This window comes from Phodopus roborovskii, unplaced genomic scaffold (genome assembly GCF_943737965.1).
Source record: "Phodopus roborovskii unplaced genomic scaffold, PHOROB, whole genome shotgun sequence".
Classification (NCBI taxonomy): Eukaryota; Metazoa; Chordata; class Mammalia; order Rodentia; family Cricetidae; genus Phodopus; species Phodopus roborovskii.
The window spans coordinates 53,461,250-53,488,469 of record NW_026126480.1 but is presented as its reverse complement, the minus strand read 5'-3'; the positions used below and the strand labels follow the sequence as shown (position 1 = coordinate 53,488,469).

General features: G+C 38.9%; 1 protein-coding gene across 3 annotated transcripts in view; it reads left to right on the top strand.

The window, feature by feature from the left end:
* The window catches only part of Kdm2a (lysine demethylase 2A), a 72,144-nt gene that overhangs the window by 29,082 nt on the left and 15,842 nt on the right, over positions 1 to 27,220 (top strand). For all 3 annotated transcript variants that reach the window (XM_051193572.1, XM_051193571.1, XM_051193570.1), the window contains exons 3-12: positions 873 to 1,011; positions 1,892 to 1,970; positions 2,371 to 2,417; positions 5,802 to 5,980; positions 8,997 to 9,103; positions 9,589 to 9,682; positions 10,757 to 10,910; positions 11,953 to 12,068; positions 14,477 to 14,603; positions 17,123 to 17,517. In XM_051193572.1, coding sequence (XP_051049529.1) covers positions 873 to 1,011; positions 1,892 to 1,970; positions 2,371 to 2,417; positions 5,802 to 5,980; positions 8,997 to 9,103; positions 9,589 to 9,682; positions 10,757 to 10,910; positions 11,953 to 12,068; positions 14,477 to 14,603; positions 17,123 to 17,517 — 1,437 coding nt within the window. The remainder of the gene's footprint in view (positions 1 to 872; positions 1,012 to 1,891; positions 1,971 to 2,370; positions 2,418 to 5,801; positions 5,981 to 8,996; positions 9,104 to 9,588; positions 9,683 to 10,756; positions 10,911 to 11,952; positions 12,069 to 14,476; positions 14,604 to 17,122; positions 17,518 to 27,220) is intronic.

Here is a 27,220-nt window from a genome sequence, read left to right as displayed (position 1 = left end):
ACACCATTAGGCAAAAATTTTATTTTTAATTAGGTATATAGGTGCGTGGCTTTCAGCATGTGCCACTAGATTATCCCGTAACTGGACTCACAAGTAGTTGTTAAGCTACCTGATTTAGGTTCTGGGAATTGAATTTGTATACACTGCAAGAAACAATGCCTGCTCTTAACTGCTGAGCCATTTCTTCTCCTATCCCTAATTTAGACTGTTTTAGATTGTTTTACAAATCTAATTTTAGATAAATTTTTTTCCTAAATGAAGAATTTTGTCTATATTTTAATGTCTTTAAAATTGTGTAGTAATTTATTTTTAGATATGGAGGTATGTGTCTGCATATGAATTTGTGTATGTGAGTGCTGGTGTATGAGGACAGAGACAAGCATTAGATCCTCTGGAGCTGGAGTTAAAAAAGCAGTTGAGCTATCAGACCTGGATAGTAGGAACCAAATTAAAGTCTTCTGAAAGAATAGTATGCAGTTAAACACTGAGTCATCTCTCCAGCCCTTAATTGATTGTCTTTGCCTTTAATCCCAGAGGCAAAGGCATGCCTCTTAATTCTGAATTTGAGGCCACCCTGGTCCATAGAGTAAGTTTCAGGGTAGATTAGGCTAAACAGAGAAACCTTGTCTCAAAAACAAACAAAACAAAGTGTAAACGTAACAGTTTGGAAGCCCAGTAGTAACTTCTTAAAACTTTTATTTTTTATTTTGTGTATCCTGAGAATATTATTTAATCTTGAGCTTGGAGAAAGGAAAGTGGATGACTTATACTAGCAACTAAAACTGGAAGTCATATTCTACATCTAGGGAGCAGTGACTTCTTGGTAGAGAGGAAGGAAAAGTACATGATTTCATCCTTGTGTCCTGTTACAGCGTGGTACCATGCGACGTCGCTATGAAGATGATGGCATTTCAGATGATGAAATTGAAGGGAAAAGAACTTTTGACTTGGAAGAGAAGCTCCACACCAACAAATATAATGCCAATTTTGTTACTTTTATGGAGGGAAAAGGTCGGTATCATTTTGGTTCAGACCCTGAGCCTCTTGATGTAAGATGCCATCGACTGAAAATTTAGCATCTATACAACTTTAAAATACTGCCTGTTGAGGATATTTACTTATTTTGTTTCAGTGCTCATTCTCTGCTAAATTTGAAGTAATCTTTTATTAGAATAAGAATGCTACTGGGGAATTAGGCCTTTTTCTCATGTCTTGGCTTGTGATTAATTAAAAAATAGTACAGGTATTGTAGCACATGCTTGTAATTCTAACAGTTGGTAGAGACAGGAGGATCAGGAATGGATAAAGACTGGCCTGGGGTACATGAAACTTTAGTGAGAGGGAAGAGGGGAAAAGGTACAATAAAATCCCTTTTATGAGGTGGAATTCCTCATGTATTGTATAGTGTTGATCCTTAGCAGAAAGATATTGGATGTATAACATTCAAACTATTTTGACTGTTAAGAGACATGTTGATGATAATTTCTAATTAGGATGTATGAAGTGTCTCCTTAACAGTACTACCTTCAAATGCTGATTTTTGGAATGCTTTCTGTATTTCCTAAGAGGTACTTCTTAGTAACATAAAAGTTATATATGCTCATAGCTGTGTGCAGAGAGTAACAAATGCCATCAATACATTTTTTTTACCTAAAATTTCTTTTACAAGCTAGGTGTGATGGTGGTACACATCTTTAATCGCAGCAGGTGGTAGTCAGAGGCAGGTGATCTTTTCTAGTTTGAAGCCAGCCTGGTTTACAAAGCAAGTTCCAGGACAGCCAGGACTGTTACACAGAGAAACCTGTCTCAAAAAAACCAAAAAATTATTACATAATCTTTTTTAATATTTTTTCAGTGATTTCTCTCTAATATTTTCCCCCTGTGGTTTCAGATTTTAATGTAGAGTATATCCAGCGGGGTGGCTTGAGAGACCCTCTGATTTTCAAGAATTCTGATGGACTTGGAATAAAGTAAGTGCTTTGGTGCTGGCCTAAGATGATTACAAAATGGCTGTTACACTCAGGCATTCAGACAATGGCAATGTCTAGAACCCAGAATGGTAGCTAGTTGAAAATAATTTCCCAGTTACTTTGTGAAGTATGTCTCTTGTTTCAAAAGTGATTCATATATCCAGAAATGAAAAGTGAAGATGAGCTTAAAAGAAGCTTAAATCTGTTGAAGCTATTAACTCTTAGAATTTTTATTGACATTTTGGCTTTTCTTCATGCATGCATGTATGTATGTTTATTTAAAAGCATTTAAACCGAAACATGAAGATTGATGTTTTTGTGGAGTTCTCCATATTTTTAAGAAAAGATCTATACTAATTAGAGAAGTAGTGCTTCGCATTTACTGGTGTTTATTTCATAGGATGCCAGATCCAGACTTCACAGTGAATGATGTCAAAATGTGTGTGGGTAAGTAACAAACTTGGCCTCTTAACAAACATAGTAAGGGAAAAAGGAATTATCTGATACTTGTTATTTTGTGGTATATGATAGTGCTGTTCCTTAGTTTGGAAATTAAATATTGTAGCACCACTTAGACTCTTGTTAGACTGCTGGGTATACTTGGCTAATCTGAGAAGTGAAAGTCACAGACAGCCTAAATTCTCTGATTCCTGCATTTGTATCCTAATGCTCTATCTTATTCTAAGCACCTGTCAACCATGTATTTCCTGGTACCTATCACAACTTGTGTACCAAGTACTCAGTAAATATGTTGAGTGATCAATATCCTTACCACACCTTTCAAACAGAGCTCTTTAAGGAGGTCTAGACACTCTGTTAGTACTTAACCATTATAGAAGTTCACTTGTTATCCCTTTTTACTGTATTTCTAGATAGAGGTTCATGTATACTAGACTAATCTCAAATTCCCCATGTAGCCAAAGGATGACCTTAAACTAATTATTACTTATCTGTCCCACCTTTTTGAGTGCTGCAGTAACAGGCATGTGCTACCATACCCAGATTATTTAGAGCTGGGAATCAGATCCAGGGCTTTGTCCGTGCTAGGTGAGCATACTTTCAGCATCTGAGTTATATCATCAGTCTGTCTTTTCTTTCTTTAATTTATTTGCATTGCTGTTTTGCCTGCATGAGTATGTTGGGTAACCTGGAACTGGAGTTACAGACAGTTTTGGTCTCTGTCGTGGATGCTGGAAATGGAACCTGGGTTCTCTGGAAGAACATCCATTTCTTAACTAACCACTGAGCCATCTCTCCATCCCTTCTTATTTCTTAGTCAACTTTTAGGAAAGTAAGGCAATAGACAGTCATAGCTTTCCTGTGTTAGCTTTTAAGATTTGTTTGTTTGTTTATGAGTCAGGGTCTCTCAAATGTAGCCCTAGCTGTCTTGATAGACTGGCCTCAAACTCAACCTGCCTCTGCCTCCCCAGTGCTGCCATTAAAGGGCTTGTGCCACCACCTCCCAGCTATTCCTATGATTGTTAATATTCTTCATCTAAATGATCTGTACATCAGAGTTCTGAATGCTCTGGTAACACTGAGAGAATAAAATTGCTTTTGTTCTGCCCAGAGAGTTCTTGAAGGAAGACAATCACTTTTATCTATAATGAGAGAGAGTTTTTTCTTGGGTTCGTGCTTATGTGCATATGTGCAAGTGCCCAAGGTGGCCAGAGGCATCAGATACCTTGAACTGGAGCTACAGAGCTGTCCCTGATACATGGTGTTAGAATTTGAACTCAGGTTCTCTGCAAGAGCAGTACATTCTCTTGACTTCTGAGCCATCTCTCCCATCTCATTTTTTTTAAATTGTGATTACATATAACATGAAAATCACCTACTATAATCACTAAAGTGTACAGTTCAGTGGCATTACATCTATTCAGTGCGCATACATTATCACTATCTACTTGCCGAACTTTATTATCATTCAAAACAAAAGTCTATTAAGCAGTTGTTTCTCGTTTTTTAGAGCTCCACTGACAACCACTGATCTGATGCTTTCTAGGTCTAGATTTATCTAATATGTGTATTTCATATAAATGGAATTCTGTGATATGTAGCCTTTTACCTAATTACTTATCTCACATATTTTCCACTTTTATTTGTGTGGTAGTATGGATTAATACTTCCCTTTTTTTTTCTTTTTAAATTTTGAGACAGGGTTTCTCTGTGTAGCGATGGAACTTGTTCTGTAGACCAGGATGGCCTAGAACTCAGATCTGCTTGCCCCTGCCTCCTGAATGCTGGGATTAAAGCATGCAGCTTCATTGTCCAACAGTACTACTTCTTTTTATGTCCCTTTTATTGTATAATTCACCATTTTCTTTCATATTCATTCATATAGTGATGGATCTTAGAATTTAAAAAAATTTGGGGGGAGCACACTGTGTAATTCCTTTATTTTCTTCATGTTAGTGCTTCAGCAACACTACAACCATAAAGAACAATTCCAAGTACTGCACTTTTTAGCTGGGGGAGGGGAATCACAGTCTACAGATTCATTTACTTATATTAGACAAGATTAACCTCATTCAGAACTTAGTAAGTTTATAAATTCAGACAAGCACAGAAATTTATGCTATTAAACAAAATTTTTATGACCTTTTTTTTTTTTTTTCTTTAATTTATTTTTTACATCCCAATCCCAGTACCTCCTCCATCCTCTCCTGCTCCCTCCAATCTTGGAATTATTTTAACCTTTTAGTATACAGTCTCTTTTCTTATGCTACTTGGTGTAGTATAGTTTAGTTTTAAGAACTGGGCAACAAGCCTGCTGTCTTGTCTTTTTTGTTAGGTTCTCACTATGTATCTCTGGCTTGGAACTATGTAGATCAGGTGGCCTCATTTATAGAGATTTTCCTGCCTCTTCTGAGTGCTGGGATTAAAAGTGTTCACTAGTACTCCACAACGTGCTATGTTTTGTTGTTGTTAATGTTTGAGGGAAACTGACATGGAACTTTGTGTCTACATAGCAACTTTATCAGATTGTAAATATGGAAAAATATAAAGAGGGTTTATATTTAAAAAAATATTGACAGGAAAGAAACGAACTCTGTTAAACTGAAGGGTAGAAATTTAAACACTAACAAGAGGATCCGTAGCTCATATTGTTTTAGTTTTTACAACTATTTGGTTTTTCAGAACAGGGTTTTCTGTGTAACAGGCCTGGCTGCCCAAAAACTCTGTAAACCAGGCTGGCCTTAAACTCAGATCTGTCTGCCCATGCCTCCCGAGTGCTGGAACTGAGGGCCTGTGCCACCACCGCCTAGCATTTAACTGACATTCTTGAGACAGAGTAAGTCAGCCTTTGTTGTTGTTGTTGTTAGTTTTTTGTTTTTCCAGTCAGGATTCTTCTGTGGCTTTAGAGTCTGTCCTGGAACTAGCTCTTGTAGACCAGGGTGGTCTCGAACTCACAGAGATCCACCTGCCTATGCCTCTCGAGTGCTGGGATTAAAGGCATGTACCACCAATGCCTGCAAGTAGGTCAATCTTTAAATCCTCCTGAAGCAGTATATATTAATTACTTAGTCTTTTGTCTTGAAAGTTTCCTGATTCTAGTTTTATCACTTATGAAATAAATATTGACATTTTACTGTGTATAATTGTAGGATTATGTGAGGTATTGAATAAAAGATTCAGGACTTGACAGTGTAGTAATAAACAGGGGTGAGTATTTCTAACCTTGCCTGTTCTTTTTCTTATCTGATATGGTTATGACCATCCTCAAGTAATTTCCTTATGTCTATTTACTTTAAGTAAAAAAGGTTAGCCTATTTTGACTTGTATTTTGTATGTGAGTAACTGTGGCTTAATAGAGCTTCTTTCATGTAGGGAGTCGTCGGATGGTGGATGTCATGGATGTGAACACACAGAAAGGCATTGAAATGACCATGGCTCAATGGACACGATATTATGAGACCCCAGAGGAGGAGCGAGAGAAACTCTATAATGTCATCAGCCTAGAGTTTAGCCACACCAGGCTTGAGAACATGGTGCAGCGACCTTCCACGGTTAGTCATTATTATTTTCCCACATTCTCATTTTCACCAGAAGGTCTTTATACTCGGGAGAATTTTTATAGTTTTGCACATGCCAAGATTAAACTAAATGTGGAAAAGATTATTGGATAATGGCAACTTTCATTTTTAAAAGACTTCATTTTCCAAAACCATTTAATTTTTATTAGAATCATTCTGATTTATATCATCAAGAACTTAATTTGGGAACTTGACTTTTCTGAGATAGAGAAGATTTTAAAAATGTTACTGGGGGAAATTTGTTTTAGGAATTTCTGTCCTGGAGGTTTATGTTTGCTAAGAAACTTAAAGGAATTATTGGGTGGGGGTGGGGGTTGTACCATGTGTGGTGGCATAGACCTTCAGTCCTAGCACACACAAAACAGAGGCAGGTGAATCTCTAAGTTTGAGGCCAGTCTGGTCTACATAGCAAGTTCTAGAATAACGTAGGCTTCATAAGACAGAACCTGTCTAAAATTAATAATAATAATAATAATAGAGAAACTAAAGGAAAACTGGCTTAGAGCAAGATAAAATTTGTACTCCCTGCCCATCCACTTTTCCAGGTAAGCTGTTGTTTAAGTAGGTAGCTCGTTTCATTTGTTTTTGATATTCTACTCTCCTGAGTTAATTTTTATTTTTACCTGTGGTAAAGTTGTTGCTTTCTGCTCAATATTGGGACACTATTCAAGAAGTGGAATTGGCTTCAATTTTGGAATGTGTCTATACATAGGCCTTTCACTTAAAAAATAGCTGGGCAGAGTGGTGTGCTTGCTTGTAATTCAGTCCCAGCATGTATGAGCTGGAGGTAGGAGGATTGGAGGTTGAAGGTCATCTTCAGCCAAGTGAGACACAGTCTGAAAAACAAAACAAAACAAACTTGCCAGGCCTGGGACATACGAGGAGGCAAAGGCAGGTAGGTCTCTGAGTTCTAGGCCAGCCAGGGGTACATAGAGAGACTCTTTCAAAACACCAAACCAAAAAAAAAAAAAAAAAAAAAAAAAAAAAACTCACTTAGGTATTCAACCTAGTACAACAGAACTTAGCTGTTTTAGTCTAAGCTAGTATCTCAGTGTTTTAGTCTGTTTCCGTTGAAGTCCTGATTATACCCTTTGATTTAGAAAATTAATACATGTTAATTACGTATAATTATTGTAGGATATTTGATCACATTGTGAATCCTGAGATTTCATTACTTTCTTGAAAAACACTCAACTTTCATCTAAGAGCTTTTATCTTATTGTTATTGTTAGTAGGATCTTATTAAGTCAACCATAGGTCAAGAGCAAGGAACCAGCTGATAAGAAGTGAATATAGGATTATTAAGAAAAAACTATAGGGAGAAGTAGGGGAGTCAGGAAGAGAGACACACAGGAAGGAGAAGGGAGGATTGTTCACTTTTGAGGGGGCTTGTTAAAAGACAGGCCTCTGGGATGTCATCAGAGGAGGAAGGTCAGCTAGGCTCTTCACCCCAGCATCTGGCTCCTGAGAGTCTTTATTGGTAAAATCAAATGATTGAAATTTTCTTAAAAATGACATAAAAGTATCTTTATGTAATATATACCTCCTAATAATTTGCAATATTATTACTGTAGATTATTGGTATGTGGCAGGGTGTATGGTAGCCCTTTATGTATCTTTATGTAGCCTCTGCCCCCCCCCCCAAGAGCTAAGATTAATGATAAGTGCCTGGAGGTCCGTGCCCGTAATCCCAGCATTGCAGAGATAGACAGGAGAGTTGTCTGGGCTACAGAGTAAACTTCTATCTTATAAACAGCAGAAAACAAGTGTTGAGAATTATAGTAGCATTGCATATAAAGGGATTGCTTTAATGGTTCTAGTCTTTTGGTGTGTGGGTGTGTGTGTGTGTATCCGTGTCCGTCCGTTTGTCCGTCCCCAATTCCTTTGTGTATCTCTGGCTGTCCTGGAACTTGATCTATAAACCAAACTGGCCTCAAACTCACAGAGATCTGCCTGCCTCTGTCTCCCAAGTACTGGGATTAAAGGTGTGCGCTAACATGCTTGGTTATTTTAAAGATTTTAATTACTTTGATCTCAACTTGATAAATCAGGAGCATATGATTGATAACCCCGTAGTTTCTATATCACATACTGAATTTCTTTCCTTTCTTTTAGATACTCTGTTTTTTTTAATATTATTAGGTATTTGTTTTTTTTGAAACTGGGTTTTTCTGTGTAGTCCTGGCTCTTTGGACCAGGCTGGTCTTGAACTTAGAGAGCCATGTGCCACTGCCTCCCACCATTGCCTAGTAATACTCTTGGTTTTTCGAGACAGGGTTCGTTCTGTGTTGTTTTGGAACCTGTCCTGGAACTAGCTCTGTAGACCAGGCTGGCCTTGAACTCACAGAGATCAGCCTGCTTCTGCCTCCCAAGTGCTGGGATTAAAAGCGTGCGCCATCAACGCCTGACCTTATTTTTTAAATAAACTTATTTTTCAAGGCCAGTCGGGTGTACAGAGTGTGATCTAGGACAGGCAAAGCTACACAGAGAAACCCTATCTCAAAAAACAAAACCTTATATTTTTATATGTGTTTGTGTGTCTATGCTTGTGCATATCATGGTACATATATAAGGAGCTTGGTTGTCTTTTTCCACTATGTAAAACCCATAGTCAGACTGATGTTGGGATTGGTGGCATGTACCTTTATTTCTACACCATTTTGCCAGCCCAGATCTCTTATATTTTAGCTGCTCTAACAATGAGTTTCCAGTTATTAAAAACTACCCTTTAAAATTTTTATATATTCACACAAGTTTCAACCTACCATACTAGTATTGACAGAAGAAAGTTCCTAGTTATAGTCATGTTAACATAACCATTAGTCTTTGTTCTCATTTTTTATCTCTTTCCAGAATGTTTGTCTTTTGCCTCTAAGGCTCACAGATTTTTAAGTTTTCTTGTGTGCTGTTTATATTTAAAGAAATTGTTTTTTTCTTAACTTTGAAATTCTTTAGAACCCTCTCTTAAATGTCTCTTCCCTTTTTGAAGGTGGATTTCATTGACTGGGTAGATAACATGTGGCCAAGGCACTTGAAAGAAAGTCAGACTGAATCAACAAATGCCATTTTAGAGATGCAGTACCCTAAAGTGCAAAAGTAAGTTATTCACTCTTGTGTACTGTCCCAAGTGTTCTGTGGGGTCTAAAAGTGATAACAAGGAATAGTCTCTCTCCCTTTCAAGCTTTGCTCTGTGCTAAATCATTAGATTAATAGATTATTTAAACAGTGGACTTTGTAGTATCAAAAGTTGTAAGAAATTACATAGCACATGATCTCATAAGTAAGGGAAAAAGCTGTATGTGCTGGAAATGTGCCTTAGAATAGCATTTCTTTAACAGGATATAGTGGTCCATGCCTTAAGGCAGAGACAGCTAGATCTCCTGAGTTTCAAGGCCAGCCTGGTCTCTAAGTATTGAGTTCCAAGACAGCCAAGAAGCATAGTAAGACCTTACAACAACAAAAATCCTACTGGGAGTTTATTAATTGCAAAGTAGGGAGAATTCACTAGGGCGGAGAATGTCATTTTGGTTGGTAGTTTCTCTTTGTCAATGTACTAATCCTGCTGCTTCTCTTTGGGTCAGGTACTGTCTTATGAGTGTTCGAGGCTGCTATACTGACTTCCATGTGGATTTTGGTGGTACTTCTGTCTGGTATCACATCCACCAAGGTGGAAAGGTACGATCATGGTTGGGATTGGAATTAGAAGCAGATTATATGATTTGTGTACTTAATATAATCTGGAAACCATTCTATTAGGAAGCATCCCCCATTCATATCTAAAGAGAATTGTAGATTCAATTGCCTTTGTTGGCTAGTGTATTGGAGTTTTGGTATTTCTGTAGACCAGTGTCATTCCACCAATATTTGCCCAGCACTTGGGAAATCTCAGTAGTACTATTTCTAGACTGCAAAGCAGAATTCTCCAGGTAGAATTGAAAAGGTAATTCTTGAAGGACAATATCCTTTTGTACCAAGAAGAAAAGTAAGGTATAGGAAGGGAACATATATTGACTAAAAATCCAGCAAATTAGGATTCAGTCGGCTATAACTGTCTAGAGATACTGGTCTGAAATGTAACCAAAGGAAACATTTTCTTTTTTGAGAATTTGAAAAGGTACCTTTAGTCATAAAGAGTTAGTTATATTCTACTAATAATAAAATATATTCTATCCTCTCACAAGTTTTTCTAAACATTATTTCAGAATTGAAATCTACTAGCAGAGGTTTGTAGTGTTAGCCTTTCTTCTACTTGGAGTGACTGCATCTATTAGTAGAAGCTGAACTGGAATGAAAATAAGTACAAGAATTAAACTAGGACAACTGGGTCTCTATCCAACATCCTTTTTTTTTTTTATCATTGAAGATGGATCATAAGTTTTGTTCTATTGATTTCAGTTACTACTTTGGGACAGAGCAGTCCCAGGCCAGTTTCTTAGAGTTATTAATTACACCTATATAATGGGACTACTTAAGCCTCTAGCCAGAGATTTTATGAAACTGTCTAGGTAATAAGCCCAAGGCCCTTTTTCTCTTGGTGTTCTAGATGGGTTCTTCTACAGCCATAATCCCAGGAAGTCCGGATGTTGTCAGACCAGGTCCTGAGTTACCCAGATAGTCAAGTCTATTAGGGTGGGGGAATTGCTCACCTGTCTTCAACCTTCCAGTCCTTTTTATACTTGTTTATTAGTTGAGGGAGACGACTGGATCATGTCAATGGCTATTAACAGACTGAAGTTTTTTAACTCACAGGTCTTCTGGCTCATCCCCCCTACAGCCCACAACCTGGAGCTGTACGAGAATTGGCTGCTATCAGGGAAACAGGGAGACATCTTTCTGGGTGACCGGGTGTCAGATTGCCAACGAATTGAGCTCAAGCAGGGCTATACCTTCGTCATTCCCTCAGGTAAGCAAAGTATGTAGCTTTCTAGCCCTTAGCCCCTTTGATTCCTTTAAAGGAAATTAAGAATGCACAAGGCTCTGAATTCAGTCCCCTGAAACACATACATGTATGTGTGTGCAAATCAGCAACAAACAACAATGTGTTTTTTCTATTTTTATGAAGTGCAATGCAGGGAATGTATATTTTAAAACAAAAATAAAATAAAAGCGGTGCTTTTATTCTGGACTACATAAGCCCAGTAATTCAGAATCTTTACGTGTGATGTATCCTTTCTAATGAAGAACCACATTTCCCCACCTGAATGGGGAGTACTGAATCAGTGATATTTTAATTGTATCACTAATTCTAAAATAAATGCATATAAAGAGTACATATTTCGGGTCCGTGGTCTGTTTGAGACTTCTGGCTGTGCAGTTGCTTGCTCAATACTACTTTGAACAAATAATTAAATCTGTTTTTTTGTTGAAAAGACTACATGAGAATATTAATAAACTATGTTATGCAGAGCTGGTACACAGTTGGTATAGCATTTATTAAAAGTTTCTTGAATTGGGGAAGTAACTTTGATGGTAGAGCACTTGCTTAGCATGCATAATAGCATGTGTTATATCTTTAGCAATTAAAAAAAACCCACACATCTAATGCTTAGTGTGGAATCACAATTATAGTCCTATTTGCATGTGTTTGAGACTAGCGTGAACAGCAGCATTTAAGACCCTGTCTTTAAGTAAATAAAACCTGTTTCTTGGTTATATATTCACATTTAATGTTCACTACCATATGAAGTACAATATATCCTAGTTTTAAATAGAAAATTGAGGCTTTGAGAAGTAACTTGACCAACCATTAAAGGAGCCTGGGTTATTCATCTAGATCTTGTTTCAAGAGAGAGAGAGAGAGAGAGAGAGAGAGAGAGAGAGAGAGAGAGAGAGAGAGAGAGAGAGAGAGAGAGAGAAAAGAATATAATCTAGAAGACTTGGAGTGTTCTGAGGAAACCATATTGCAGCATGTTTATTCAGCCCTGCCTCCATTTCCTGTCTTCCAGGTTGGATTCATGCTGTGTATACTCCTACAGATACATTAGTGTTTGGAGGCAATTTTTTGCATAGCTTCAACATCCCCATGCAATTAAAGATATATAGCATTGAAGATCGGACACGGGTGAGTAATTTTATGTAACAATTTTATATGAAGACATTTCCCTGTGTAAGACAGATGTTAGATGAGCGTGGTAACACATGTCTCTAATCTTTGTAGCACTCAGAGACAGAAAGATTGTGAGTTTGAGGCCAGCTTGGACTATGTAGCAAGACTGTGTATCAAAAGGGGAAAAAAAAAAAAAAAAAAACTAGTTTAAAAGGGATTCATGGGGTGAGATAGCTTAGCAGGTCAAGATACCTTGATGCTAAGCTTGATAATGAAAGTTCAAGCCCCAGAACACACATGGTATAAGAATAGAACCTGTACTGCTTTCTTATGTGTGTACTGCTATCATCCTTCCCCCAATACAGTAAATAAATCAGGAAGGGATTTATGGATAATTTGTCAAATTTTCAGATTTTCTTTGCATTTAAAAGCAATTTCCACCTATTTGGAAGGCATGACAAAATTTACTGGACTCTTGTTTTGAAGGGCTTTTAACTCTGAAGTTCTTTATATAGACATTTGTATAATCTTTGGAGCCATGTTTTTCATTTTTATGAATAATTTTTGGAATGTGAATAATCACTTCAAATTTCACAACTTTTAATGTTTCTGTCCTTGTCCTTATTACCAGCTCTCTCCTTTTTCCCTTTCTCATTTTTAAAAATATCAACCCCTTTTAAAAAGTAAAATTTATTTTGTCATGTATGTTGGGTTCCTGTGCCAAGAGATAGGTGTGGAGGTCAGAAAACAACTTGCAGAAGTCAGTTCTCTTGTCACCACATTCCAGGGATCTAATTGAGGTCATCTGGCTTGGCAACAAGCACGTTTACCCACTAGTAAAGGCCGTCGTGTTGGGTCCTTCCCTCTCCATCCTAAGTGTCCTGGAACTCGATTTGTACGCCAGACTGGACTAGAATCTGCCTGTCTCTGCCTCCCAAGTGCTGAGTAAATATATGCACGCATCACCACAGCTGGCTTTAATTTTATTCTTTTAGACAGGATCTCACTGTGTAGCTCTGGCTGTTCTGGAACTCACTATTTAACAGGCAGGTCTCAAATTCACAGAAATTGCCTGCCTCTACCTCCTGGGTGCTAGGATTAATTAAACATATGCACCAGAAGGTAGTAGATATATTTAGAATGGTACCTGGCACTCATCATCCTTGTTCACTGATTTATGGTAATTTTAATTAATCTTTTCCCAGCAATGGTATATCTAAGGGACATTCTTTATATTTCTGAAATAATTTTTAAAATGCTCTGAATGGAAAGATTAATGGTACAAAAGTAGTGATTTGTAAAACCACAAAGCACAAAACAGGGAACCTGAGGGTATATGTTAGACATAGGCTCAATCTTGTCTTTTAAAGAGCATACAGCTTGAGAATGAGTTTAAAATTATACTTTTATGCATATAATGAATGTGTTACTGTGTGTAACTTTATCTCCTGCCTATCTTCCATTAGATTCTTTGTCTTTTATTCTTTAGAATCAGAAAATAACAGCCAAGCAAGAATACTTGGCATGCCTTTATACTCTAAAACAGTTTTTCTGTTTGTGTTTTGGTTTATTGAGACAGAGTCTCTCTAGGTAGCGTGGCTGTCCTGGAACTCTCTTGTGGAGACCTGCCTCTGCCTCATGAGTGCTAGGTTTAAAAGCATGGGTTACTACATTGGCCTAAAATAATTTTGTAAATATGTAGCACCTTTTTGCCCTCTCTTCATGCTCCTACACCTTTCTTCTTTTTCATTTGCCTCTTAACCTCCTGACTGTAGAAATTACAGATGTGTGTGTGCCCTACACGTAGTTATTGTGTCTTACTGTAATATCCCTGTAATCAAACCTTAAACTTACTTTTTTATTTCTTACTTAACCAAGCCAGCTTTTTAGTGGTAAAAGTTTTAACAAATCCTTTTTGTCTATAGTTATTGTCTTTGTAAAACATTGTTTTAAATTGTGCTTTTGTTTTTGTTTGGTGTCAGGTTTTAAGTATATGTCATGGTACCCAGTTGTATGCAGTTCCAACCCTAGCCTCTATGTATGCTAGGCATGCAATTTGCCAGCTGATCTACATCTCAGTCTTTGTTTCTTCTTTTTTTTTTTTTTTTTTTTTTTTTTTTTTTTAAACAGTGTCTCACTATGTAGTACAGGCTGGCCTTGAACATGTTCCTTGCCTCAGTCTTTTGAGTACTGGGGTTGCAGATACAAACTACCTTGCCAGTTCCTAAAATCAACATTCTCAAAATCGACAGATTGACTTAATTTCATGCTTCAAATGCCAGTTTAAATTTATAGATTGACTAACAAGAGTTTTTAATGGGTTAATAATTATCACAGTAGTTGAGATTGTCTTTCTTATTCTCTTCCCTTGAAAATTGTCATTTTTCTGGTTTTCTAATGATTGTTATCGTTATCCTGTATAGGTTCCAAATAAGTTCCGTTACCCATTTTACTATGAAATGTGTTGGTACGTGTTAGAGCGATATGTATACTGCATAACCAACCGATCTCATCTAACTAAGGAATTTCAGAAAGAATCCCTTAGCATGGGTAAGTGTTTTGACTTTATGAACTTTCAAAACACACTTGAGCTGTCACTTAGTAGTTGTAATTTAGGAAATTTTGACTTTTGTACTTGTCTGTTTGAAAATTCCAAGTTGATTTACTGCAATTTAACACTAAATGCACAACAAGATATGAATTGCCAAGCTGAATGAAATACTGTATGTCTACACTTTGACTGGGTTGTTATATTCATTTCCTCAAATTAAGTGATATGATATATTGTTCTGTTTTTGTTTTTTATTATCTACGGGTTTCATTTGATATTTTCATGTGTGTATTGTCCCCTATTACCCTCATGTCTAGACTCCACCACCTACAGATCTACTTTCCTCTTCCTACCTAGTCCCCTTCTACTTTTTTTTGGGGGGGGGGGGGGAGACCGGGTTTCTCTGTGTAACAGCTCTAGCTGTCCTGGAACTTGTTTGTAGACCAGGCTGGACTCAAACTCAGAGAGATCCATCTGTTTCTGCCTCCTGAGCGCTGGTTAAAGGCATGAGCCACCACTGCCCAGCCTTGTTTTATATTTTTGAACATTTATTTTTTTATTATGTATACAGTGTTCTGCCTGCATGTGTCCCTGCAGACTAGAAGAGGGCACCATCTCAATACAGATGGCAGTGAGCCACCCTGTGGTTACTAGGAATTAAACTCAAGACCTCTGGAAGAGCAGCCAGTGCTCTTAACCTCTGTACCATCTCTTCAGCCCCTTTTTCTTTTTTAAAAGAGAATTTAATTTTCATGTGCATTGATGTTTTGCCCACATGTATGTCTAATAAGGATGTTAGAGACCTTGGAACTGAAGTTTTAGATATCTTGTGAGCTGCCGTGTAGATATTGAACCCAGGTCCTCTGGAAGAGCAGCCAGTTCTTTTAACAGCTGAGCCATCTCTCCAGGAGAGCCTCTCTGGGGAGGGGGGGGAAGAGGTCAACTAATATAAATAGACTTATTATACACCAATAAGGAAAATTTCTTTCCTCCCCACCTCCTAACCATGAACTGCCAAAAGATCTTCAGTGAGCCCGTAGCAATAATACTTGACTCGTAGGGCCTTGTTTTTGGGTTTGTTTGTTTGTTTGTTTAATTTATTTTATGTGCATTGGTGCTTTCCCTGTATGCATTTCTGTATGAGGGTGCCATATTCTCTGGAACTGGAGTTACAGACAGTTGTGAGCTGTCATGTGGGTCCTGGAAATTGAACTCAGGTCCTCTGGTAGAACAGCCAGTGCTCTTAACCACTGAGCCATCTCTCCATCCCAGTGGTGCCTTGTGATCCTCTCCTATCCATGGTAGAAGTTGATGGCCCTGTCTTTTAGTTATTGTGTATTATAAATAATAACAGCCATTGATATTTCAAGATTCTATGTCTTTCTTGGAATATAGTATTGAATAACACACTAGCCCTTCCTCCAGCCCTTGTATGTCTGTAACATAATTATATAACCCAGGTTTAATTAGCCTGATTTTACAAATAAGAATTGAGGGGGGGGGTGTTTTTTGTTGACTTGTTTATTTTGGGGGTTTTGTTTTGTTTATTTCGAGACAGGGGTTTCTCTGTGTAGTCCTTGCTGCCATGGAACTCTGTAGATCAGGCTGACCTCAAACTCAGAAATCCACCTGCCTCTGCCTCCCAAGTGGTGGGACTAAAGCATGTGCCACCACCACCCAGCACAAATGAGAATTTTAACTCTTTTTTTATTTGTGGGGGGGCTTTTCAAGACAGAGTTTCTCTGTGTAGCTTTGGTGACTGTCCTGGAACTAGCTTTGTAGACCAGGCTGGCCTCGAACTCACAGAGATCCTCCTGCCTCTTCCTCTGAGTGCTGGGACTAAAGGTGTGCGCCACCAATGCCCGGCTTTAACTCCGTGTTTTTATACTTTTTATGAGCCATACGGTGGACTAGACTGATCAGACTCTAGTATCTTTGTATTTAACCTCTGTGCTTTAATATTTTCCCAATGTCAAGAGAAATGGTTAATTGGATGATTGGTAGGGTTTTTTGTTTTGTTTTTTGTTTTTTAATTTTTTTATTAGATTGATGTGTATGTATGTATTTGTACCACATATGTAATTGATGCCTGCAGAGGTCAGAAGAGCCTGTCAGATCCCTTGGAACCAATGTTCTAGATAGTTATATAATTATGTGGGTACTGAGGGATCCTTTGCAGTAGGAACAAGTTTCTTAATCACTGAGCCATTGCTCTAGCCCCAACATGGTAGTTTTGGTTTGTTTTGTGTTTTTGAGGCAGGATCTCAACTCTAGCCCCAGCCTGGCATTCACTTTGTAGACCAGAGTAGATTGGAAACGACAAGAGATCCTCCTGGCTCTGCTTCCTAATATGCTGGGAATAAGGGCATACATTACCACTCCCAGCCACTCCAGGGATTTTTGTATTTGTAATTATGTTTTTCAGCATTGACCTTGTCTTTTATAACTTTGGGTGTACTGTGTTATTTCTCTAATTAATCAACTGGCCAACTGGCACTTACTTCCTTTGCATTGGTAGATATGGAATTAAATGAGTTGGACTCTGGAAATGGTGACGAGGAAGGGGTGGACAGAGAAGCCCGGCGATTGAACAGTAAGCGATCTGTGCTTACCAGTCCTGTTACTAATGGAGTCAACCTGGATTATGATGGACTAGGCAAAACCTGCCGAAGTCTTCCAAATCTGAAGAAAACTTTGTCTGGAGACTCTTCCTCAGACTCTAGCCGGGGATCCCACAATGGCCAAGTTTGGGATCCCCAGTGTAGCCCTAGAAAGGATAGGCAAGTACATCTGACCCACTTTGAGCTTGAAGGTCTTCGCTGCCTTGTAGATAAGTTAGAGTCGCTGCCATTGCACAAGAAGTGTGTTCCCACAGGGATAGAAGACGAAGATGCTCTGATTGCTGATGTAAAGGTAAGCAGCTGTTGACCTGTCTAAGAGAGTTGTTCCTGGATTTGGAGAGAGAAGGTATTGGGATTAAGGATGCATGAAATCAGGATAGTTAATATATACTTGTGTCAGTACTGCTCAGTGTTTCAATTTCTAGATTGACATTATGTCACCATTTGGAAAATGGAAACATTTGTGTCTTCAGGGTTGATTTAAACTTAGTATTAAAAACTTGAAACTTACCACCAAAATAGAGAAAGTGTGGAGAGCCAAATGAGATGGCTCAGTGTGTAGACCTGATATATAGACCTAAGTATAATTCCTGGAACCTTCATGGTGAAAGGGGAGAATCTGCTCCCATAAACTGTTGTTTTACACACAATGAATCAACTAAAATGTAATGAACATAAATGGTCATTTGGGACCTGAAGAGATGGTATGGCAGGTAAATTTCTTGCTGCACAAGCATGAGGACCTTGGTTCAAGTCATAGAGTCCATCTCTACTCATATATTCCTATTGTGAAATGGGAGGCAGACATAGGAGAACTGGACAGAAGCTGATTCCCTAATTCTCCACCGTACCCTCTGTAATTTCCTTCCTACACCAGATAGTCCCCCTTTCTGCTTTCATGTCACAAATATTTCATTACTCTCATGGTTTCCTTTCTACCCTATCTTCCCACACACAAAAATAGATTCCACATAATTTTTTGCATTTTCCGGAAATGCCATGATTTTATTTTTCATTACAGTTAGATAAAATTTTATTGTGTAATTGTGCCACATTTTCATTATCTGTTTATCTCTTGATACACATCTAAGCTGGTTCCTTTTCTCAGCTATTGTGAATAGTCCCACAGTAAAAGTGTATATTCAAGTATCTGTAATATGATGACTTGGGGTCTTTCAGGTATATACCCAGTGATGTGGCTGAGTTCTATAGTCCCTATATTTTTAGTTTATTGAAGAACTCCCATACTGACTTCCAATATCCATGCCAATTCATTTTCCATAGGTCCTCCATATTGCCATTGTTTTGTTTTGTTTGGTTTTTTTTGGTTGATGATTATTGTAGAGAGGGCACATGTGTGGTTGTGAAATGGGGATTGAATTTATGCAATTAGCTCCAGTCATTGGGTGTTTGTTTTTGATAGCTATTTTGAGTGTGTGTGTGTGTGTGTGTGTACATGTATGTACTTTATATTGATGACTGAGAATTTAGACACCTTTTCAGATATTCATTGAGCATTTGTATTTCTTTCTGGGTTTTTCTTCTTTTCTCTTTTTTTGGGGGGTGACTGAGTCTCATATATATATATAGTTACAGCTGTCTTGGAACTCTGTGTAGACCAGACTGGCCACAAATTCACTTTGATCACCTGCCTTTGCCTCCCGAGTGTGCCACCACCATTGGGTGTATGCAGTGTTCTGCTGGAATATGCCTACATGCAGAAGAGGGACATCATATCCCATTACAAATGGTTGTGAGCCGTTGGATTGAACTCAAGACCTGGAAGAACAGCCAGTGCTCTTAACTTTTGGGCCGTCTCTCCAGCCCCCCAAGTTCCCCGCCCCCAAGACAGGGTTTCTCTGCATTGTTTTTGAGCCTGTCCTGGCACTCTGTAGCCAGGCTGGCCTTGAACTCAAAGAGATCCGCCTGCCTCTGCCTCATGAGTGGTGGGATTAAAGGTGTGGTCCACCAACACCCGGGCCCCCAGTTCTTTTTTTTTTTTTTTTTTTTTTTTTTTTTTTTTTTAAGTATACTATTTGAAGCCAGGTGTTGGTTGCGCACACCTTTAGTCCCAGCACTCAGGAGGCAGAGGCAGGAGGATCTCTGTGAGTTCGAGGCCAGCCTGGTCTACAAAGCTAGTTCCAGGATAGTCACCAAAGCTACACAGAGAAACTGTGTCTTGAAAAACCCAAAAAAGAGTTAAAAATTCTCATTTGTGCTGGGTGGTGGTGGCATATGCCTTTAGTCCCACCACTTAGGAGGCAGAGGCAGGCGGATCTCTGTAAGTTCGAGGCCAGACTGGTCTACAGAACAAGTTCCAGGACAACCTCCAAAGCAATACAGAGAAACCCTGTCTCGAATTAAATAAATAAATAAAAGTATACTGTTTGGTGGGTGTGAGGGTATGTGGTCACATGCATTGCAGCACACATGTAGAGATCCAAACACAACTAGTGGGAATCACTTCTCCCTTTCCACTACATGAGTTGCAGGGATCAAACTCAAGTCCCCAGGCTTAGTAACAGGTGCTCTTTTTTCCACTGAGCCATCTTACTGGCCCTTACCCATATTTTATTCTATCAATTTTGACATTATAGATCTTTGAGCCATTTCAAATTTATTTTTGTGCATGGTAAAAGAGTATGATCTGTCCCATTCGTCTACAGAATCTAAACTAGTTTTCCAGTATTTTGGTAAAGCTTTTTTTTCTAATTTATACTTTTGATATCTTTGTCAAAAATTGGGTAACTGTACCTTTGTGAATTTATATCATTGGTCTGTAGGACTGTTTTTATGCCAGACCCATACAGTTTTTGTTATTATAAATAGTAAATCTCTTTCCAGCGCCGTATTTCTTTTCTCCTTTCCTCCCTCCCTCCCTTCTTCCTTCCTTACCTTTCTCTGTCCCTCCTTCCCATCCCTCCTTTCCTCCTCTATCTCTCTCTTTCTTTGTGACAGGGTCTGTCTACATAGTCGTGGCTATCCTGGAACTCAAAGGGATCTGCCAGCCTCTGTATCCCAAGTGCAGGATTAAAGGCATGCACCACTAAGACTGGCTAATTCCTCAATTCTCATGTACACTAGTGTTTTGCCTACCTGTATGTATGATGGTGCCAGATTCCCTGGAAGTGGAGTTATATAGACAGTTGTAATCGGTCTGCTGCATGGGTGCTGGGAATTGAACCAGGGTCCTCCGGAAGAACAGTCAGTGTTCTTAGACACTGAGCCATCTCTCCTGACCCCCCATTCACAATTCTTAATTCAGGTTTTCTTTGACCACTGTGTCACCTAACTAGGATGCTCTCCAACTTCTGCCACTTGAGGAAAGAATTCCAAAAACTTTGGATGAGTCTTATGTTTTATGCTTTCTTTTCACAGTTCACATTTTAATTACATCTTATATTTTTAATGTATTAGTAAAAAGGGAAAAATTACAGAAGCCAAAGCGGGGTGTTAAGTGTCTTGCTATATAGATAGATGTGGTGGAATTACAGGAGTGGTGACAGTTTGAATTTTAAAGATTTTCCAGCCAATGGTGGTGTCTCAAAGCCTATAATTCCAGTACTGGGGAGGCAAAAGCAGAGGGATCTCTGTGAATTCAAGGACAGCCAGGGCTGTCTTAAAAAATCAAAGAGCTTATTTAAAAAAAAAGAAGAAGAAGGGGGTAAGATTTGATCTTAAGCTGGACATGGTGGTACATGCCTGTAATCCAAGCATTCAGGAGGCTAAGGTAGGATGAGTGCTGCAAGTTAGTGCTAGTTTAGCTACAGAATGGGTTTCAGGCCTGGGCTATAAAATAAGACTTTGTTTCAAATAGGAGGAAAAAACCTACTTTGCTGTTTCAGAAAAAAAGCAGGTCTGTTGTGGCTTTTATATAATGAAGTAAATGACAGGGCTTTCAGGTTGGTGTGGTCCTATTTCTAAAATTGATATTGTATAGCAATATCTTTTCTTGACTCTCAAGTTAGATTGCAATTCACTTTATGCCTTTGAGTAAAGAAAGACTTTTGGATTTTTTGTTTCGTTTTCTACTGTGGTGAGTCTGTCTACCTGCTTTATTTTTTAGGCATCATCTGTATAGCCCTACCATGGAACTTAGATAGAACCTGTCTCTACTTCCCAGTCCTGAGATTAAAAGTTTGTGCCACCAAATGCAACTTCATTTTCCTTTATGGTGACTGATTATGACCTCATTTTCTACAATAGTCTCTTTTTATACACATGATTGTTGTTCACTATAATAACAGCTACTCAAAAGATAGAGGTAAAAGGACCAGTTGAGCCTAGGCTTTTCAGGCCAGCCTGGGCAACAACCACTTTCAAAAGTAAAAAGAAAGTACTTAAGCTAGTGTCAGAAAACAGCAGATTCAGAGCTCAGAAACTGGTGGTCTTATTTCAGAGAAGAAAATGGGTTAATTCTGTATTTCATCAGTTATTTGGAGCTCTGAGCATCACCTTAAAAAAAAAAAGCATTGAGCCAGGTCAGTGTCTATGAGTTCAAGACTAGCCCATTCTACATAGTAAAGTTCTAGTCCAGTCAGAGCTGCATATTAAGATTCTGCCTTTTTTGTTTGTTTGTTTGCTTGTTTTTTTTTTTTTTTTTTTTTTAAGGGATAGATTGCCTAGCATTTAAGACCACTTGCCACTCTTGCAAGAGGATCCAAATATGGTTGTTAGTACCCATGTTGATTGGCTCACTCCAGATCACTCACTCTAGTTCCAGCAGATCTGGTGCCCTCTTCTGACCTGAACTCTATAGGTGCCTGCTTTCATGCATAATAATACATAATTAAAAGAAAAAAATACTTTAAAAAAAAAAAAGAGACTAGCTGGTGGCTGGTGCCTATTAATAGCAAGGTTACAGAAGAAACAAGGCTGAGTTTGAGGCCAGGCTAGCTATGGAGTGAGACCTTGGTCTCAAAAACAAATACCATTAGAATAATTAGGTTGGGTAGGTGTCAAATTGCTGCACAGATAGGGACTCTGACAGTGGGGAATTTAGCACTTATGCTTGTGGTTGTGTTGCAGTGGGAGGACAAAAGGAAGCAGTTTACTCTTCAGAAAGGAATTCTATCCTGTTTATAATCTATCTGCTTCTCAGAAATAGAGTGAGTAGGATAGATGAAAGGAAAAATGATGAGATGAGATAGCCATAATTATATATTTTCCCAAAGAAAAGTCCATTTTAGTGAAGAAAATCATAGAATTAGAATGGGATTACATGGAAAAAAAATAGAGCATTTAAAGAGTATTGACTTATTGGTAAAGTGAATCAGCATAAGTAAGACTGGAAAATGTATGAGTTACTTCAACTGCTTGAGAAAACCTAATAAAGCTCTCCTACTATGAGATATTCATAGTTTCTAAAGTAACTTAATATATACTGAATAAAAGGCAGAGCATGATGCAGTGTGTATAGTACAGGTCCATTCATAGAAGCAAAGTTTGCTCATTGCAAAGGGTTTTTAAGAGGTATATCCTAAGCTGCTTTAAACAGTCAACAGGAAGAATTTAATTGAACTTTATTGCTTTGTTTGTATGTTTTGGTCTATTTTACTGATAAAGAATTCCCAATGTATATGCACATATGGAAGAAGCTTTTTGATCAACTTGCCAATCATACTTTGTGACATTAAGTTACTAGAGACATGAAAGCTAGTCTCTATGGAATTGTTAAAATTAATGATGGAGGCTGGAAGTGGAGCTCAGTGTCAGAGAATGTATTTCCATATCAGCACCAAAAATTGAAACCTTAGTGTTAGTAATTAAAAAGTGGTAACATTATATATTTGTAGTTACAAATCTATGATATTCATTTATTCCAGTGTTGGTTTTGTCCTCTAGAGCCTTCAAGTTCATTTGTAGAATGGGCATTGAAGTAAGCTAAGTACATACAGTCTGCATTTGCACCTTACTTATAGCCAACACTGAGGGGAAGTGGGCTTATCCTAAGTGTGGAGGAGGTGCCAGTCTTCTCATATCCACTAAAACTGTCCTGGTAGATAAAATAAATTGATTATAATGATTCTAATATTTTATCTAAAAATTTACACTAGGTTCCACCTGAAGAGTGTGATAGTACTGAAGCAGAGTTATAGTGGCAAATAACCATAGAAATAGTAGTTTTCTGGGGTTGAAAAGATGGCTCAGGCAGTGGTTAAGATCACTGGCTGCTCTGTTACCCATACAGCAGCTCATAACCAATCTGTAACTCTAGTTCTGTGGAATCCATTGTTGTCTTCTGTCTACTCTAGTTACCAAGCGTGTAAGTGGTATACATTGAGGGAAAACATACATACACACAAAATGAAGTTAAATTTTAAAAATAAAACACCATACAATAAAATTTCATTTGTCATTTTCACTAGCAGGTTATTTGTATGTACAGGGTATGTGTGTAAATTCCAAAGAACAACTTTCAGGTGCCCCCACTTTGGTTTGTGTTTGTTTGTTTTGGGTTTTTGAGAGAGGGTTTCTAGTCCTGGATGTCTTGGAAGTGTAGATGAGGCTGGCCTCAAACTCATAGAGAGATCTTCCTGCCTCTGCTTCCCAAGTGCTGGGATTAATGGTAAGCCCAGCAGGACTTTTTTTTTAAAGATTTTTTTTTTAAAACTTACTTTGTTTGATTGTTGAGACAGGGTCTCACTATGTAAACTTGCTATGTAGACCAGGCTGTCCAGGTAGATCATAAAGGTCCACCTGTCTTTGCTTTCTGAACGCTGAGATCAAACCTGTGCACCCACATGCCAGTCTCTTTTTTTTTTTTTTTTTTTTTTTTTTTTTTTTTTTTTTAACTTATGTTTGTGTGTTTGTGTTTATGTATGTCTTGGGGTGCCCTCAAAGGCCAGAAGAGGGTGCCATACTCTGGAACTGGAGTTTCAGGTAGTTGTGAGCCACCTGGTGTGGTGCTGCTAACTAGTCTTAGTCCTCTGAAGAGTGCTCTCAATTGCTCAGCCATTTCTACAAAATTTAATAACTCATACATTCTTATTGGAAAATAGAAAGTTTTAAATAACTGTTTTAAGCCAAACATGGTTGCATTTAAAAATAAGTGGGGGTTTCCCCCCAAGTTTCCTATGTCATAATCCCTGTTCTCCCTCCTTCGCCCCTTGAGATAGGGTCTCCCTATGCAGCTTAAGTTGGTTCTTCAGTTACATCCTCTTGCTTCACTTCCCTAAGTGCTGGAGTTATAGGTATATGCCACCAAGAACAGTTTACACATTCTTTGTTGGCCATTTTTTATTGTTAATTATAGGAGAGGGGAAAATTAGGCCTGTTTAATATGTAATTTGAAAATCTACTTGTAGTGTGTTTCCTGGTGGCATTTTGTCTTTCTATCTTTTCTGATAGATTTTGCTATGACTGATTTTCCTTGAAGTAGTAATATATTTTTCTAAAGTACTTTATCATATTTCTAGGATGAATAGATAAGCATTTTCTTTTTTAAAGTAATTTATTTAACCTTTTGTGTGCATTGTTGTGAATGTGTCAGATCACCAGAATTATAGCAAGTTTTAAACTGCCATGTGGGTGCTGGAATTTGAACCCCAGTCCTCTGGAAGAGCAGTCAGTGTTCTTAACCACTGAGCTATCTCTCCAGCCCCACCAGGAAAGTTCTTATTACTACAGAAAGTAAAAAAAAAAAAAAAAAAAAAACTCTTAATAGCTACGTCATTGTTAACTTTTCATATGAAATAAACTGAATATATTTGGTCTTTAAGTCTTAAAAATGGCACTTCACAAGCGAGATGTGAGGTCAGGATGGCCATATATGCATCTCCTGGAAGAACTCAATGAAGAGCACAGAAGTGCTTCTTTCCTTCTGTAAGCTACTATGGATATGAGCACATGGAGCATGTGCAGAGTCCCAGCTACTGGTGAAATCTAGGAAGATCACTTGATCACCCAGTAATTGGAATTCATCCTGGGTAGCAACACAGGGAGGGAAACTGACAAAAAGTGTATTCACAGCCAGGTGATGTTGGCACATGCCTTTAATCCCAGCACTTGGGAGGCAGAGGTGGATCTCTGAGTTCAAGGCCAGCCAGAGGGAGTTCTAGGACCACCAGGGCTAGAGACAGAGAAAACATGTCTTGGGGGGGGGGTGGCATTCACAAACACAGCCTTTACACCAGCCCAGATCCTAGGGAGCCTATTAGGCCACTAAATCTATTCCAGAAATGCATTGACATAACTATTCTTGAGGGGACAGCAAGATAGCTCCACAATGATGGTATTTACTGCCAAGCCTAACAACCTCCATTTAGGAACCCACATGATAGACTTATCTTCTGACCTCCATGATTTAAGGGGGAGAAGAGTGGTAGTGGGAGCTAGAGGTTTATGTCAAAGTAGCACTGGCAGTTATGAAGATATGGAAAATACAACTTTGAATCCAAAGTGCTGCTCCTTAGCCGCCTTTTCCTGCCCAGCTTCTCCCATGCTGATATAAAGTGTGTATAAGCCTCTGACCTGTATGAACCTTCCCGTTCTGCTGTAGCCCAGTAAGAGTATATTAACAAATTTTGAACTTCAGCCTAGCTCCAGGCCTTCTGGACAATGTAGAAGGTGTCATTGAAGTGTCAATAGGACTATTTTCTTCTTAGCTATCAAGAAGGTAGTTGTGCCTATAATTCCAGCACTGGGAAAGCTGAAGTAGTAGTAGGATTTGAATGAGGCAGGCTAAGCTGATCTAGAAGGAGAAATTTGGAAGTGGTATCTAGAGGGCAGGAGAGACTGTTGCAGCTGGGATAAAGTATTCTGACCTTTAAGTTGCACCTGGGCACCTTGATTGGGTCACAGTGCAACTGCTAAAATATTGCTGCTTATACAGAACTAGAAGTCAGTATGTATTGGTGTGGTTGATGGAACAGCCATATTTTATCTCAGTTGCCGGTGATTTACTTTTTCTGAAGGTGTTGATAGAAATACCTTCTGGTAGGAAGAAGCTGTGTGAGTATGGACAGGTGTGAAGCAGACAGGTGACTCAAGAAGAGCTGGAGAATATCAAGCTGCTGCCATTCCTCCCCAGAGGCTTGGCTCTTTATGGGGTCCCATAGAGGAATGAAGTCTGTGTACCATTCGTGAGAGCTCTAGTTATAACAGTAACTGATCCAGGGGGGAATGGTGTGGTGCCACTGTAAAGACACTGTAATGCCAAGGTACACAGGCATTAGTTGAAGCGTTCCCTTCCACTGGCGCCTCCTGAAGTCAGCTACCAAGAGCCCTCTGGGGGCTGGCCCTGGGTTCTCTGGTTGCAGTGTTGGAGGGAAGGATCTGGGGCCAACACCAGCCAAGCTCCCTCCCCGCCTGTGCTTCCTCCAATCACAAGGAGGCGAGCAGCTGCCAAACACACCCCCTCCGGGTGCTGCAGCAGAACGGCCAGGCCCTCTGCCTGGCTGGCTCACTCGAGCTGAGCTCCCCCTCCTGCCATCTTCCGTTGCAAAGCATTTCTGGGAGCTGCATGTGGGTGACGCAGCAGCATTGTTCGCAGGCACAGGAAGCCGCGGCTGAGCTGAAGGGCTTTAGAAGGAGCTCAGAGTGCTGCACGCTCCTCTGAGTAGCCAGAAGGGTTACAGCAGGACTGCCCTGCCTTACATGCTCTGGGAGATTCGGGATTTTCAAGTAAATCAGGATTTTCCTAGAAGCAGAAAAGCTAACTCCTTCCGCACAACTTCCAACACAGAAAACAAAACAAAGGCGCTGGGGAAACTTCACCCAAGAGCCTCTGCAGCTCCAGAGCAACAAGAAACGCAAGGTCAGGCGGTCGGTTGGCAAGCCCTTTCTGGTTTGGGGTGTGTTTAACTGTAGAGACTTTGTCTCTTGGAAGAGGCAGAACTGCCTGCTGGGCGAGTCCAGGACAATGCTTGTGTTTCTTGAGCCGTTCGTTGTTAACACTTTTTCTCTATCTAGCTGGTAAGATGTGCTTTGGAACTGGGTTGCTTGGTTTGGGGGGATACTTACTCCTTGACCAGAAGCCCTTAGTTTCTTTCTCT